The 17244-nt window shown below is 34.3% G+C and overlaps 1 protein-coding gene across 1 annotated transcript in view; it reads right to left on the bottom strand.

Annotated features, from left to right (window-relative positions):
- Nucleotides 1–17244, bottom strand: part of LOC150100145 (uncharacterized) — a 192644-nt gene that overhangs the window by 106838 nt on the left and 68562 nt on the right. The window contains exon 3 of the mRNA XM_090403073.1: nt 1139–1166. Within this exon, the coding sequence (XP_090259199.1) occupies nt 1139–1166 (28 nt within the window). The remainder of the gene's footprint in view (nt 1–1138; nt 1167–17244) is intronic.

The following is a 17244-nucleotide window of genomic DNA, read 5'->3' as shown; positions in this document are numbered from 1 at the left end:
CTTCTTCTGTAAATAAGTTCTCAAGTAGATATTTTTCAATTTCTGCAGATTCCTTCCTTCTTGCTCAGAAGCACAGATACTTATCATTGTCTTTGATTTTTGAGTACTTATTGTTAAGTCATAGTTTTTTAAGAGTATGAGCTAACTTCATGGTAATTTCTGAAGATATGATTTGTTTTCCATTGGGAGATCAATATCATCAGCAAAATTTAGATAGTTTATTCTTCTTCCTCCTACTGTCACTCCAATATCACAGTTTGCCAGGGCTTTATTTACAACATATTTGAACCACTAATCAATCTACAAATCAATTATTTGTAGATTGATTAGTGGTTCATTATTTATTTTTTCATATATTTATTCATCCCCATTACCCTCACTTTTCAGCAGTAATGTGTCATGAAGTATTCTATCAATGGCCTTCTTCGCAAAATCTAAAAATGACTGCATATGAACATCTCTTTCCAATGCAGTTGGCATTATATGTAACTAAGTTACTGAAACAAGACTACTTTCTTAAATTATTTGCATTCTTTTCAGTCCAGTTTTGTGTTCCAACCAATCTCGCCATCACATATGAAACATAAGTTGGTCTATAGTTTGCAACCACTGATTTAAGTTCTCTCTTATACACTGGTGCTATTTATTCTTCCCGTCACTTTTCAAATTCTTGTTGAACAATGATGGACACTGTTAGCTCCTTTGCATATTCCCTTAATATTTTCCATTTTTTTAAGACTACGTTGATTGTAATAAAAATAAATGAAAAATTATATACACGGCATATTACCTCAGTTACATCCCACTTCTTATTAACATATCCTGTATAAGAACTTATTAACATAAGTTCTTATACAGGATCAAACATCTCAAAATACCTGCGTTTTATTCATTATTTTTAAGTGCAATTGATTAGATAAAGAAACCCTACCATAGAAATCAAACATGCTGGTTTTTTTTTGGTTTTTTTTGTTACTTCAATTTCAACAAGTAGGGTACAAAGATCACATAAAATTTTTCACAAACATATAGGGTATATTAAATCACATTCTATTAGTAGGAAAGAAAAATGTCTTCTATTCATCTGCCCAAATCTTTTATTTGATTAAAAGCATATATAAAGGACATTTCTACTTACTTTTTTATCTTTTCTTCAGTCACTGGTTCTAGATGTAAAAATAAAATTAAAAACACAAATGTGATTTGCATAGATTTAATATATTTAAATGACAGAATTCTAAAAGGAATATGTATGTCCCTCAATGAGTCTCTGACTCCCTGGAGGTCTCTCTCTTAATAATAATAATAATAATAATATAATGACGTATACAAGATTAAATAATAATAAAAAAAAGCATGAAGGCTAATTTCTCCAGTAAATCACAGCAGTACATAAGTATATCTATGCATGCAGCTTCAGAGATCATGTCTCACTGTACTGCTCCAGACATTGTGTCAGTATTAAATACAGGTAACCCACGTATAAAGCGGTACTTATATAATGCAGTTTCGATATAACACGGTCTACAAATTGTGGTAACCCTTGTTCAACACGGTATTTATACAATGCGGTTTTGATAAAAACACGGTCTACAAATTGTGGTAACCCTTTATCTTTTCATATGTTTTTCACCGTGCGACTTAAAAATCAAATTTTATCTTCGTTAAATTTGTGTCTGCCTGTATCGAGCATATAGTTATAAGTAGAAAATTTATATTAGGGGAAATACCCTTTACCACACATGTACATCAACTGTTTACCGTATAAAGTTTATTGTTGAAAATTGTCTTCATTTTCGGTCAGGAAAGTGCATTAAAAATCATAAACGTGTTAATCTCAAGCTGAGCACTTTATTTTCTGGTGAGTTACATACATAATTAATATGTAATGCTTTTTTTATGTAAAAAAAAATATTTTTATAGTAATGGCTACAAACTGCAACAAAACTAACATTGAAAAGAAAATTAATTTCTCTTGAAGAATAAATTAAAATCATGGATCAGTTGAAAAATGGAGAAAAACCAAATGCTGTTGCAGGAACTTTGAATTTAAATGAATCAACAATTCAAACAATCAAACAAAATGAACACAAAATCCGAGAAAGTGTTATTGCTGGGTCAACAGTAAGTGCAAAGCGCATTGCTCGTGTACGTGATATTCTAATAGAAAAAATGGAGAAATCTCTAATGATTTGGATAGCAGATTGCACTCCAAAGAAAATTCCTTAGGATGGAAATCTTATTAAACAAAAAGCTCTCAAAGTTTATAAATATTTATAGTTCAGACCAGGTGTTCGATGGGATGAATCCGAGTTATAGTGGAAAAAAATGCAAAAACACACCTATATTTCAAAAAATGAAAGATCACCTCCTGGATTTAAAGTTTCCAAGGATAGAATTACTCTTAAGTTTACGTACACTAATTTATGTACGTAAACTTAAGAGTAATTCATAAACGTGTTCATAGTTTATGTTTTCTTAATTTACACGAATTACCTAATTATATAAAAATATTTTTTTCTTCACTATGTCATTGATGTTTATATGACTAAAAAAAAAACGATTTTGGAACATAACCCTACTTTTTCTATGTGATCTGAGTCTCGCATAACACGATTTATAAAACATTTCTATGGAACCTAACATCCGCGTTATACGAGGGTTACCTGTATACTAAAAAATACTCATTCTGTGTGAGTATTTTTAATGTATTACACACATGATCCTGATGTCTGAGAATCATGCACAATGCATATGCATTAGGTTTTAATTAAAAATTAATATGAGAGAAATAGCATCATTACTTCATCAGTAAATTTTTGTAGTACTAGTTTCCTCACCTAGAAGAATACTACTACTACCACCTTGCTTAGTGGAAGTCTGAAGCAACTTGAAAAGCACCATGCTTGATCTCTACAGCAGGGTTCCAGATTAATCTAACCCAATGCCTACCCAGCAGTGCCATACATTTCCAACTTTCATGGATATGATTATCATTACTGTTGTTGTTATTATTATTATTATTATTATTATTATTATTATTATTATTATTATTATTATTATATAGGCATCTCCATGAATCTCAAGACCCATCATGGGAGGCCCATGGAAAAACCATTTTAGTTCAAAATTAATATGAGGGAAATAGCATCATTACATCAGCAGCAGCAGCAAATTTTTGTAGTACTATTTTCCTCACCTAGAAGAAGACTACTACCTTGCTTACTAAAAGTCTGAAGCAACTCAAAAAAGCACCATGCTTGATCTCCACAGTAGGGTTCCAGATTAATCTAACCCAATGCTTACCCAGCAGTGCTATACATTTCTAACTTTTGTGGGTACGATTATCATTACTGTTGTTATTATTATTATTATTATATAGGCATCTCCATGAATCTCAAGACCCATCATGGGAGGCCCATGGTAACCATTAATCACACAATTCTTATCATACCTCTCTTTAAAGCAAATGACCACTTTTGGCAATGCATTCCACCCACTCTCTAAGCAAAAAAAAAATCTAGTCCTCGTGTCCTTACTAACCACACTCTTACACAACTTTCAGGTGACCTCTTGCTCTCTCCCTTCTTGTCATATATTGAAAATTTTCTTTTGCATCAAGTCTATAAAAACCCTTTTAGTAACTCACACATGATAATATTCCTCTTTTCTGTCCCTCAACCAAATTCTGAAATCCACAAAAGGGTTACAGAATTTGCTTTATAGGTGGGACCATAGGATTGTACACAAAGGATTATAAAGAATTCAATCTATCTTCATAGTAAGCATTTCACAAACATGTCACAATCTTGGTCATCCACTTCTGAATCTCTCCACCACCTCCTTATCCCAAACAAACCCAGCAACTGTAGCAGAGATCCACTTTGCCACAAACATATCTGTCATAATATCTTAAATCATTCATTTTCACACATTTTATTCCCTTCCCAAGAAGGAAAGTGGGTGAGATACCCTTTCTGGGGGGGGGGGGGGGGGGGCATAAAGAAATCGTCAGCATTATTGTTTATTTTTATTGTCATTAATATATTAACACGTTCGCTGTCAACTACGAGTATACTCGTAGTTCATATATGAGCTTCACAAGCCAACTACGAGTATACTCGTATGTCGATTTACCGACCTCCTATGCCAAACACGAGTTAACACTTAGTATAATTACCTTAATTTGGACCCTTGGATTCTGAATAAAGCAGAGAGCACGTCTGAGGGTGGGGGGGCTTGGTAGAAGGGAAATAATTTCAACTAAAATATAGTATATTATATATGTGCCTCAGAAGCCAACTATGAATATACTCGTATGTCGATTACCAACCTCCTATGCCAAGCGCGAGTTAATCCGTAGTATAACACGTAATTTGTAAATCAATTTAAAACTAATAAAATCAATAAAAATAAAAACCAGTGAATAAAATAAAAAAACAATTTATTCAAATTAAGAATGGTACATTTTAAAACAATTTTCCTGGCAAACAGGACAATAATAACATGTTTTGTGACGTCGTTTGTTTCATGTACACACAGTATGGCTTTGTCGGGAGATTCTTTTTTTCTGTTGGTGGTAAAATTTCCAAATAATGAAAATCCCAATTTCTCCTGATATTCTCTGATGCTATAAACTCATCCATTCCAACAAAAAATGAGATGAATTGATCTCTAAATTTTAACGCAGTCATTGCATTTCCAGTAATCATGTTATAAAATTTATGCGCATTTTGAATGTATACCTCAAAAATGCGTATAGCATTTTTGAGGTATACATTTGGCCATCTAATTGTTTTTCATAAGGTGGAATAGTAAGAAAGCATTTGATCAGAAAGATCGGTGCCTGACATACCCAAATTATAATCCCTAACGATATTTGGTTTTAATCGAAATTTACCATTCAGATTTTGCGCTTAAACCATTTCAAATTTGTGCATATTTGAAATGGAAAGAACTTCCCTCTTATCCTTCCATTTGCTGACTACAACAGGCCCTCTTCTTTGCCAGACAAATTCTCCTTTCTTTAGTTTCTTCTGAATAACATCTGGTGGATTGTTTTTCCTATTATTTCTCAGCGTTCCACACACGTTTTTCTGTTGGTAAGCGATTCTGTGAGAGCTACAGAATTATAAAAATTGTCCATATACAATACATAACCCCTGTCTAAATATTCTTCCATCAAGTGGAATACAATATCATATGCATGACCTGCTAGAGTGCTAGAGTCGTCTGTAGGATCATCTTCGGAATCGGAACCAAATATTTCACGAAATTCATCATCACTCATATTAGCATAAAGCGCATGTAATATATAGGTGGAAGTGATACGAGATTACTCGTAGTTGGCCTATGAAACAAAATTCTGTCTGATAAGACGGCTACGAAATTACTCGTAGTGATCTTGAAGACACGAAAGCGCTTGGCATGCGGGAACAAACTATCCCTGAGGAGCGTGGCAGCAAACGTGTTAAGAAGTTTAAAAAAGTTGTAATTTTTTATGTAGCCTATAAGGACAATATACTAGTGCTATTTTACTTTTAGTTTGGTTTAAAGTATAACTGTGTGCTATCAAAAAACTGTAAGAACTACTTAGTTTTACTAGGATAATATACATTCTAAGAAAACTACAGGCACTTTTGTTTCATGAAAAATGTAAGGGGGGGGGACAAAAGAATTTTAAAAAAAACAGAGGAGTATCTCTTTAAAAAGTTTGAAAACCACTGCCTTAAGCTCACTCACACTTTTTACATTTAGAATAATTTCTAGAAATGCACTCCACTCACCAACCATCTACCATGTAAAAAATGCATTCCCCAATTCACTTGCTCATCACACTCATACAACTTCCAGTAATGGCTTCTCACAAAGACTACAATAGACAAATGTTCAAAAGAAACTTCAATATGTTCACTCTTTCTTCATTTCACTGCACCAGAGGTTATTTCCACTTATAACACAAAAATAAAAATATTATGGGTTTCACAATCTCTCGTGATATTAATATTACAAAAAAAAAAAAAGCCTTCATAAATATTGGATGTCTCTATTATATCACCTCTCTTCTGACCATCCATCAAGCACTGCAAATTTAATTTCCCACATTTTCTGCTCAAAACCAATATTCCACAGTTCTGATACCACTTTACTTACTTGTTTCTGCACATTCTACAGTTTCCACAGTTAACAAAAACCAGAAGCTATTAGGTAACACTCACTAATGCCTATAACTTTTGGTGAAGTTGCACTAATTAATGCCAAAAACTCATCCCTCTTATTCCTGATACTTCTGGCATTAGTATACAGAAACTGCAGAATTCCTTTAGGCTCCCAACCACTTTTACTTCCTAAATTGACTACCTTATTCAATATTTTTGCTTGAGAGACTATATGCTACACTTTTTGGTCATTCTCAAACACTTACCTCATGGGTGCCTTCACACTTCAGCATGCTCTCTCTCTCTCTCTCTCTTTAGACATCTAGCACTAAAACATTTAGATGCAGTCCATCAGCATTATACAAATCCTTCTTTCCGTCAAACTCGGACCATAAGTCTATAAATCATACATCATTCCTTCTGCACAACCAGCAGAAGGAATGATGAATGAATCGAATCATTTGCTATCAATGCCCTTTTCCTCAATTCGCCTCTATCATAGCATGGCATGGCAGGAGACTTACAATCTTCACTTTCTCATTCTTCTTTTTTTGCTTTGTCCAACAACTCCTTTACATCCACCCACATAAAATACTTTTCACCTCTCAAATCAATAGTGCCAATCAAGACAATTAGTTCTTTAGCCTGACTTTTCTGCATCCATATGGCATGACTAATATCATTAATTTTTGTGTCAGGGAAACATAATTTTGTTATACTTTCATTAAGTACTCCTCTGATCATAGAGTCTCTATATGTAATTTTCTCCTTGGTTTATTTTTCTTGTTTGTTCACATAATCTCAATTCTTATCTTGGACCACCTGCTCCATTCTCTTCTCAGACATGCTAATCACTTGCTGCTTCTGCAACTTTATGATTTCATACTTTGTGCTGTGAAGGATAACAAGCAAGTATGTTATTTCCTTATTTAGGTACAATTCATTCTCCTGTATTTCTACCAATGCACAATCAACATTAATTAACATTTTTTAATCATTAATTAACATTAATTAATCAACATTAACATTTTCCCTTCTACCATCACTACTACTGCCTACTCTACTAAGATTGGCTTTGTGCTCACCACCCAACTGGCACTCACTCTCAAAACACTTAATACACAATCACTCCCCAGTTTAACTCTCCTTCCATATATCCTTTAACTTTCATGATGAATACATCTGACACACGCACGCGCGCACGCACGCACGCCCACCCACCCACCCACACACCCACCCACCCACCCACACACACACACACACACACACAGCACTGTACAAAATCACATAAATTCAAATTACACAATAATGATATCTTTGCCATGATTGTTCTACCACACATTGTGCCATAATACCAACGATATCATATTTAAACAAAAACTAAAAGGTTTACTTACAAAGTAAATAACTCAGCCAATCACAAATCCTCATAAAATAAAAATTACAAAGAATTAAACATGAATAACCAAATATGAAAAAAATTACTTATTTTTTAGCAGCACTAATAAAGACAGAACACATACAATATGCCACCTTGCAACTCCCAATTTAAAGTAAACATATAAATATATACAATAGATTCAATTCTGTACATTAAGTAATTCTCTTTATCTCTCTAAAGAGTTCTAACATATTCATATTCTCTGCAGCATTTCAATTAGTAAAGATTCGTTTTTTACTATCCTATATATCTTTTTTTTTTTTATATCTGATTCATACACCAAAGGCCACAAGACCTATAGCATAGTGCCATGTATGGTAAAGAGGAAAAGAAGAAAGGAGGAATCTATTCACATTTTGTTTGAACAGCTGAAGGTTGTATTCACTGGAGAAGGCAGAGAGGGGGAAAACTGTCTAAAGAAGAATAAGAAGATGAAATGAAAGAGGAGGGAGTGAAGATGGTTCGTTGAGTTTAAAGATGGACTATAAAAGCATATTTGTTAGCAATGGCTCTTGTTCTAGTGATTTTGGAGGAAAGTGGAAGGATAACAGTGGCCAATTCAGCAGAGCACTGTCCATGAAAGTATCTGTAGAAGAGGTACAAGGCAGAAACTGAACATCCACGAGAGGACTGAAGTGGATGTGTGAGAGAAGGATCATTAATTAGCTGGAATGCCCTCTTCTGGATTGAATGAATCGAGCAATTCTAGATAGGATTTTGGTGCGCTACCCCAAAGATGGGAGCAATATTCCATGGTTGGATGGATTTGGAATTTGTACAAAGTTAGCAACTGTGAAGATATGAAGTAGTGTCTTGTGCAAAAAAATACACCAAGTTTTATGGTGGCTGCAGAAGCTATAATTGAAATGTGTTTGTGAAAAAAAAAGTGCAATCTGATTGTGTTTGGATATCTCGGTATTAGTGAAAGTGAGAGGGAAGGATATGAGCTCTTTATTGTGAGAGATCAGACAGGACTGAATTTTGTTGGCAATGAAGTTGACAAGCTTGTCCCTGCTCCATTGGGATATAGCTAGGAGATCAGTTCAGGTCATTGGTCATGGCAGATCTTGAGGATTCTAATACTTGAGCACTACAAGGTTTGTCAAATTAAAAGGAGTAGAGAAATTCTTATTACATGCAAAAATATATATAGCTGTTCTATAATTGCATAATTTGAGCTCAAAGAAAAATTCTCTGTGACTCATAATTAAATTCAATTATGACAGAAAACATCAGACAAAACATGAATATACCATTCATCCAAAAGTTCTGCAGTATCTCTTGACTATATGGGAACTTTCTGTCCTTTATCTTCTTTTATTATTATTTTTTTTTATTAGTTTCCACTCATACAATCATTCGGTCTGTCTTACCTCTGAAATTGCTTATAATACAAGAAAAGTTGAAAATCTCACTTGATTATACTTGCATATATCTTTGAGCAATCAAGTTTCACGAAAAATATCTTTCTTTCTTTTGCTGAAGAAGGCATGAAGATAATTGCTCTGACAACAGGAGTATTATTTAAATGAGTAGGTCCAAAGGGACTTCCAAGGAAAAGAGCTTTACTGAAGATTCCATCTCACTTCTTGAAACATATACTACTTGCTTCCCATTAGCAGATAATATTCTCACTAATATATGAAGGCTTGATATATTATACTATCCTGAACTACATTCAGGATAGTATAATATATCATTGAAGAGTAGACAGAGATAAATATATAAACTTTTAATAAAAATATAAACTATATACTTTTCTGAGATTTCAATAACTTTTTTTTCCTCCTTTCCTTCTCTTCCATCTCCACCCCCCCACTTGCTTGCTGGTTAGAGTTCTCATTACCCCAATGAGAACTCTAAGTGAAACTCAAGTGACAAAAATGGCTGCCAATAGCATAGTGATTGCACATTACAAATATATGGCATAGGAATAATACTATAAAAAACATAAATTAACATTTCTAGGTAATCCCCTAAGGATTACAATGTAGAGTAAGTAAAATGAGCATTTAAATATATAGTTTTCCTTTTTTTTTATGCCACTGCTTAACCACATGGCCATTCTAGTAATACTAAACATACAACTACATTAAAAATTACAAATAAATAAATAAATATATTTATTTATTTATAGTAAGCAAGAAAAAGTTTGTAGTAGTAATAGGGACAAATGGCTTGACTGGGAACAAGGAACATGAGTTTGGATATCAGGAGGTTGTTGAGAGGGATAAAAGAAAATAGCAGAGTGATAGAAAAGATAGTCAGTATGTTGCCCAGGTATGACAGTGACGAAATGAGGATGGAGAGTGAAGATTGTGAATGATATGTTAGCAGAAATGTGTGAGGAGAAAAGAGTGCAGTTTGTTAATGTGTTGAATGAGTTTGAAGGGCAAATTTAACTGTATGAGTGATGGACTGCATTTGAATGATTTTGGTGCGAGTTGTTTGGAGAGACTGCTGCTAGAAGGTAGAGAAATGAGTGTAGAGAATGAATCTGATCAAGTAAGAAGGCAATATGAAAGAGCTAGAGAGTAAGGAAGGAGAAATTGAAGTGGTGGCTATGAATGAAGAAGTGGGTAGCATGAGTATAGAGAATGAGAAAACAAATGTGCAAGACAAACAGGGAAACATGGAGGCTCAGGACGGACAGGGAAACACAGCATGAGAAAGGTTGATGCATCGAGTGGATCTGAATGCATGTATAGACAAAAAGGGAAGAGGATGACCTGGGATCAACGGAAAACAGTTGGATTTGAAGAGGGTTCTAAAATGAATAAGGAGAAAAATAAATGGCACGAGTTGAGTATGGACAAGTCACATGTAATAAGTTGTATCAGTTAAACTTGTTAAAAATCCAGGAATGAGCTGTTATGTTTGTATACAAATGCTAGGAGTGTAAGAAACAAGGCAATTGAAATGGTTGCATTAATTGAGTCTGTTCACCCAAAAATTGTTGGAATACATGGTTAGATGAGGATGTCATCCTCATCCAACCATGTGTTTCGCGAAGATAGAAAGGATAAAAAGGGAGGGGGGGGGTGCTATTGATGATAGTGAAGGAGTTATGTCCATACAGGATAGATGTGCAAGCAGGAAACAGTGACAGTAGTTTTTAGGCAGTATGGTGTGAAATAGAAGTGAAAAAATGAAAGGCTTTGATCATACTTTGTCAGATGTTGTTATAAACCTGGTAATGTGGATGGTAGTGACCATGAAATGTATAATCAAATTAGCCAAGCAAATAAGTAAAGGGTGATTTTAATTATGTCAATATAGACTGGGATCATGAGAGAGCAACTGGAAGCAAAGAAAATGAGTTTCTCAAGTTTTAGAGGGACAACTATCTCGGGTAGTAACAGAGAGCGCACGAGGATTGAGGGTCTTGGATTTGATCATCTCATCAGAGGATACTATTAAAAATGAAGAGTGGCAGATCACCATCCAGCTGGTGAGAGTGACCATGAAGTGATTACCTGGGTGGTTTCCAGCAGTGTGAAGACCTATGTGAGGAAAGGGTATATGTAGATCTAAAAGGCTTGTGATTATGAGAAGCTCAGGAGATGGCTTGCAGGTGTAGCAAGGAATGAGGAACTGGCTGGAAAGGAGATCAATGCTGCTTAGATGACATTCAAGAACCATATAGTAGAAGCAATGTCTAAATCTATTCCAAAGATCAGAAGGTTAAATAAGTTAGGTGTGAAATGGATTAATGAAAACATTAAGCATGCAACACAGAGGAAAAATGCATTATGGAGGCATAAGAAGAGTGGTAATTATCAATTCCAAGCAGATTACAAAGAATAGGCAAAATGGGTGACTTGGTTGGTAAGAGCAGTATGAGCAGCAGTTAGCCAATGAAACCAAAAAGAATCCTAGGGAGTTCCTTCAATATGTAACCAGCAAAAAAAAAAATTATGGAAGGATGACACTGAATTGGAGAAAATGGTATAAGAACAACTGCTGCAGAGGATATAGTTGAGATATTTAATGAGCAGTTAATAAAGGTCTTTTGTTCTTGTGAATGGAACATCATGGAATGTGTGAGAGCAGTATGTTGAGGAGGAGAAATTGACTGCAAGTGAGCAAGAGGTATATGGGGAATTGAGCAAACTTGACGTTAATAAGGCTGTGGGACTTGATAATATATCACCATTATATTTTGAAGGAATGTGCAAAGGAGCTGGCATCCGCCTTGACATATTTGTTTAATATGAGTCTTGCACTGGATCAAGCACCAAAGGAGTGGAAGGAAGGCAAGATTCTGCAGCTTCATAAAGGAGGTGACAGAACCAAACAAATTATAGGCCTATCAGTGTGTCAGTTGTCGTGGTTAAAGTGTTAGAGAGGCTGGTGAGAATGTGTTTAAGGCAAGGTATGATGAGCTGTGTGTATGACAAATGGACCTCCTAGATGAGTCTTTGACTAAATGGGGTCTTAAGATAATAATAATAATATATATATTTATTATAATATAATAGATATAACAGATATATAAATATTTTTAGATTATTTTATTATATAATGAAACTTAAACCTTTTTATGAAATTTACACTCAGTATATACGAGGATATGCTAAAAAGTTGTGATAATCACCATGAAGATTTTGAGGTATAACCATGTAACTTGCACATTATTCTACATATTCTCCACAAAGTGTTATACACTTGTTACAATGCTGCTGCATCATTTGCAATCCACTGAGAAAAGTCTTTCCATTGTTGCATAAACCAGTCCTCAGCTGCAGATATGACTGCATCATCTGTGGTAATATGTGTTCCTTTTCAAGTGTTTCTTTAAATTTTGGAATAGGATTTTGTCAGATGGGACAAGATCTGGTGAATGGGGTGGGTGAGGCAGACATTGAAAGCCAAAGTTGTGTATTGCCTGTTGGATTTCATGGGCAGTGTGACCAGGTGCTTTGTCCTGCAAATGCAACATGCCCCCCCCCCTGCTCAGTTTCCCTGCAGTGTTTTTCCTTCTGTACATCTTTCAGTTCTTTCAGAGCTGTTGAATAAACTGCTTCTGTAACAGTTTCACTTTTAGTTTTTTTTTTTTGAGGTACTTGATTAGGATTACATCATCTATTTCCCAAAAGACAATGGCAAGAATCTTTCCTATTGACTTTTGGGTTCGGAACTTCTTTGGCCATGAAGAACCTTTGCGTCTCCACTCTATTGCTGTTGTTTGGTCTCTGGGTCATAGTGATGAAGCCATGTTTCATCAATAGTCACAATACAAGCCAAATATTTGCACCCAATTTCTCAAAATGACCCAAAATCCCTTGAGATGACAGCACATGCTCTCTTTCGGTCAGCATTCAAACATTTGGGGGACTCGATTCACTGAGAGCTTCTAATTGTCAAGATATTGGTGGATAATGACCCCAAATCTTTCCCTGGATATTCTCAAAGTCTTTGAAATGTTTTTGCTGGTATTTGTCTATCATCGAGGATCATGGTATGCACTGCATCAATGTTTTCAGGTGTGATCACTGTGGAAAGTCTTCCTGACCTGGGAGCATATGTTATCTCAGAATGTTCAGTTTTAAACTTGGCCACCCATCTGGCAAGCAACTGTTGGATATGCTAGGGCACAGTTCCCTAAAGTCTAACACAAAGTGTGGTGAATCTCAGTTGCAGACTTTTCTTGCAGCATGAAAAACTTGATGAATGCCTGCACCTCTGTGTCTTTGAATTTCTTCAAAACTTCTCACGTCTTCTCATATATCCTAAAAGAAAAAGAACAAATTATTACAATTTGATAAAACATGGGGGTTAAAGGGTTTTAAGATATGTTCTTTCTTGCAGTTATATCAGTTGCTTTAATATCATTTTTGTTCTAGGTGTTTATCAGAACTTTTCAGCCCCCCCCAACTCATATGTTACTATAAAAAGCAAACATAATAAGTAACTCATGATTATGTGAGATTTTTATATCATCAAGGATTTACTAAATTAGAACAGCAACCTTACTATGCATACTTGTCTGCATTCCCCTTATCACCAACAGATCTCAAATCTCATCCACCAACTGTAGAACTTCAACAGTTACACAGTCAACATTCCATTTCTACAAATCCTTGAACTTACTGATAGTAAAATTGTAACTTCTACTTCTCTTTTAAGTTATTATTTCATCTGCATATTTATAAATACCAGGAATGTCAGAAACCGTGTGTGTGTGTGTGTTACCATCATTGTCATCATGTAGCTTCCTCAGTGAGAGGGTGCAGCACTATGTCCTTCCAGTTCTCTCTGTTGGTGGCTTTCCTTTTTTGTTTTTTCATAGCCATGTGATCCTGTCCATTATCTTATATCTTCAAACCATGTCCTTCATTTATATTACACATACAGAACCCAATATTATAAATATGTAGCATATGTACACAAGATACCCTGGCTAATTATGTAAAATCAGATGACGGCACTTTTGTTCTATTATGGTGGAGACCAATTCTTGTAGTGCCTTTATTTCAACATTTCCCCCCCCCTTACTTTTTGCAGTACCCTGTTTCATGTAAGCATATTAGTTCGATCCAAACAAAACAAAAAAAAAAATATAAATTAAATTAAAGATGCCAAGAAATTATATTCTTGGTTTAATCCTTATTCCAAGTGTAAGCAAATAAAAATGTATGTGTGAAGTAACACCATGACCGGGCTACTGTATATAGAGGCTAATGACTTCTCATTAATTGTCTTAGTGTCCCATAAAGCACAGCACATATCCTTGAAGTCATGTATAATGTTATGCATTATGGAAAGCACCATTACCCAGACCAGTTTCGAACTTCATTGAGGTGAAAAAGAAAAAGTAAAGCCTGATAGTATTAGGAAAAATAAGACATATAGATAGTATGAGAGACAGAAAAAAGGCCTCAGCTCTTTTATATCATCATATAACCAAAGGCTATCAGTTTTCCTTTTCATCAATCTCATATAGATGAACAACCAAAAGACCAATTGAAACTAAAGCATAAAGATGACTGATACACATGTGGTTAGCCTTATCCGAGTTAACCACCCTGAGTTGGCCATCTCCGCCTGGGATGCTCTCTAGTCATCCCTGAAATTGACTATAAGACCACACTGAATTAAGAGGATGGAACTATTTAAAAACCTCTCATAGCAAGAATAGACAGAATTTTATCTCTGCTGGTGAATATTACATAATGTGGGTGGTCTACACCACTAGTCAAAAATTTGATATCTCCTAGAATGCTTCTTTCTAAATACAAAAATCGTCTGACTGAACAATAAAATTTCCACAATACATTTTATAAAACATTTGGATGTCTTATTGCTGGTTTTCAAATTGATGTTTCTTTCTAACCTTCCATAAATGGTATTTTAATTCATTAATTATAAAAATCAAAATTCTCTCCCTATTTCTGACAGGTGGTGGGTACTGCAAAAAAATAACCTGTTGTGTTGTAAGTAAAGAATGACCAACACATTGCATAATCTGTTCCAAATATGCAGGGCAAGAGAACAGATGTAGAATGCATGTTCTACTGTTTCCAATCAGTAGCAGATGTCACAGACGTTAAAGTACGTTAAGCATTTGATGGTACTGACTGGAAGGTGACCATATGCAATTCTCCAAGCAAGATCCCTTCTGTTAGGGTATCTTTGGAACTTTAATAGGTTATGAAACCAAGTACTGTTGTCAGTACCCAACTCTAGAAGTTTGCAGCAAAAGAGATTAAAGATTTCTTTATACCAAATTTTACTTTTTTAATAGAAAGAGTGTCAGGTCTCATCACTGGGAGTCAGATCAGAAGTGATACCAAGGTTGAAGTAATGCAGAACTCATATATCCATATACAAGTAGTCAAAGAGTGTCACATCTTATTACTAAAATACTCTGGATTAGAGAAAGATGTTTGCAAGTTTTTCACTTTTTTATACTATAAATTAAAGATCCCTAGAAATTATATTCTTGGTTTAATCCTTTATCCAAGTGTAAGCAAATGAAAATTTGCACATGAAGTAACATCATGACTGCACTACTTGTATATAGAGGCTAATGACTTTACATTAATTGCCTTAGTGTCTCATAATGCATTGCACAAAAAAAACAAAAAAAAACTGTTTCAAACAAAATCAAAAAATAAAGCTACTATTAATCCAGTATAAGAATAAAAAAGGAAGCCTACAAAGGAAGATTGTTGTGAAGCCTACATTAAAAAATGTCATGTTCTTCTAAAGAAAAAATAAATGAATAACAGCATAATTAATTTAAAATATAAAAAGTAATTCAGACAGTAGTTGTCAATGACATGCCATAAGCAAGCATTCCAGGAGGCAGTTAATAAACAGCAACAACATATATCCTAGTATTAGCATATTAACTGAGGGATGACAATCAAGCATCTCAATCATCTGACTCTAATAGTTCATATGAATATTACTGTATTTTATTGTAAATGCTTTGAAAATGAAATTACCATATATATAATGTTGCTTGTATACTATATACCAAAAGTAAGTTCAAATTCGACAATAAATTCATACTGAAATGTTAGATCATCTCAATGACTAATCCAGTTATTCACCATGCAACTCAGTATTTCTATCTTAATTAGTCATTTCATTGAGCAGACTATGAAAAAGCAATAAGGAATTTTAAAAAAAGCCAAAGCAGAATGTTAAAATATTGTGGAACGTGATATATCAAGTATGAAAAAGTGAAATATGTTCATGTACAAATGTTCAGAAAATTTCATGTGTCAATAAAGAAGTTTAATGCAAAAGAAACCACTGAAGAAACTGGCACAGAGAACATCATATTACAGATATGATTCAAACTGACATCGATTATGACAAGCAAGTGCACATGATAAATACTTGTTTTGTTTTTGGAAGAAAGTTGTCTAGTTTCACATCCAATAAATACCCATTTTAAAGGATTACAACAGAAGAAGAAGAAGTTTTATGAAAGTGTCAACTAAGAAGCTGAAGAGGAAATATGTCTCTGACACATTTAAGAAAAGTGGGAGCACTGCAGATATATACAAAAACAGAAAAAAAGTACGTATACACAATGGTGAACTTTAGCATCTTCACTGCTTTCATTAACTGATTAATGAATGCAGTGAAGATACTAAAGCTCCCAGTTCACTATTTTGATGGTGAACTCGGATTTAGGTTGGTTGTGACTGCACAAAAAAATTGGTAACACCAAAAGAATTTTCTAAAACATTGCTGCTGCAAAATTGTATGTCAGCTCACACTAAAACTCCTTCTTTTGAGTATGAAATGTGTTTCTTGTGCAGCTGATTTCAAGAGGATGATTGCTATAGAAGCCTGTACCTTACCCATGAGATTTATTTTTATGAGAGCAATCAAATCACTCATCTAGCTGGTAGATGATTTTAATTTCTAATGTATGATTTTAAAATGATACTAAAGCTTCCAGTTCTGATGGAAGCCTGAAATGACTTGAAAAGAACCAAGTTTTGTCCCTAAAGAGGGCTTCTGAGTTAACCAAATCTTACCCCACCCTCTAGTACTTTTGTGTTATACATACACAACCATTGATGTATGAGACTCTCATGAAAAAAAAAAAAGAGACAAAATACTAAAACAGACAGGTTAAAAAATTTAATATGTAGACAGAAGTGATAATAAAAGACACTA

The sequence above is a fragment of the Typopeltis vanoorti genome, chromosome 13, assembly GCF_054136105.1.
Source record: "Typopeltis vanoorti isolate ZY-2024b chromosome 13, IOZ_Tvanoo_1.0, whole genome shotgun sequence".
Taxonomy (NCBI): Eukaryota; Metazoa; Arthropoda; class Arachnida; order Uropygi; family Thelyphonidae; genus Typopeltis; species Typopeltis vanoorti.
This window is presented reverse-complemented; position numbering and strand designations above follow the sequence as displayed.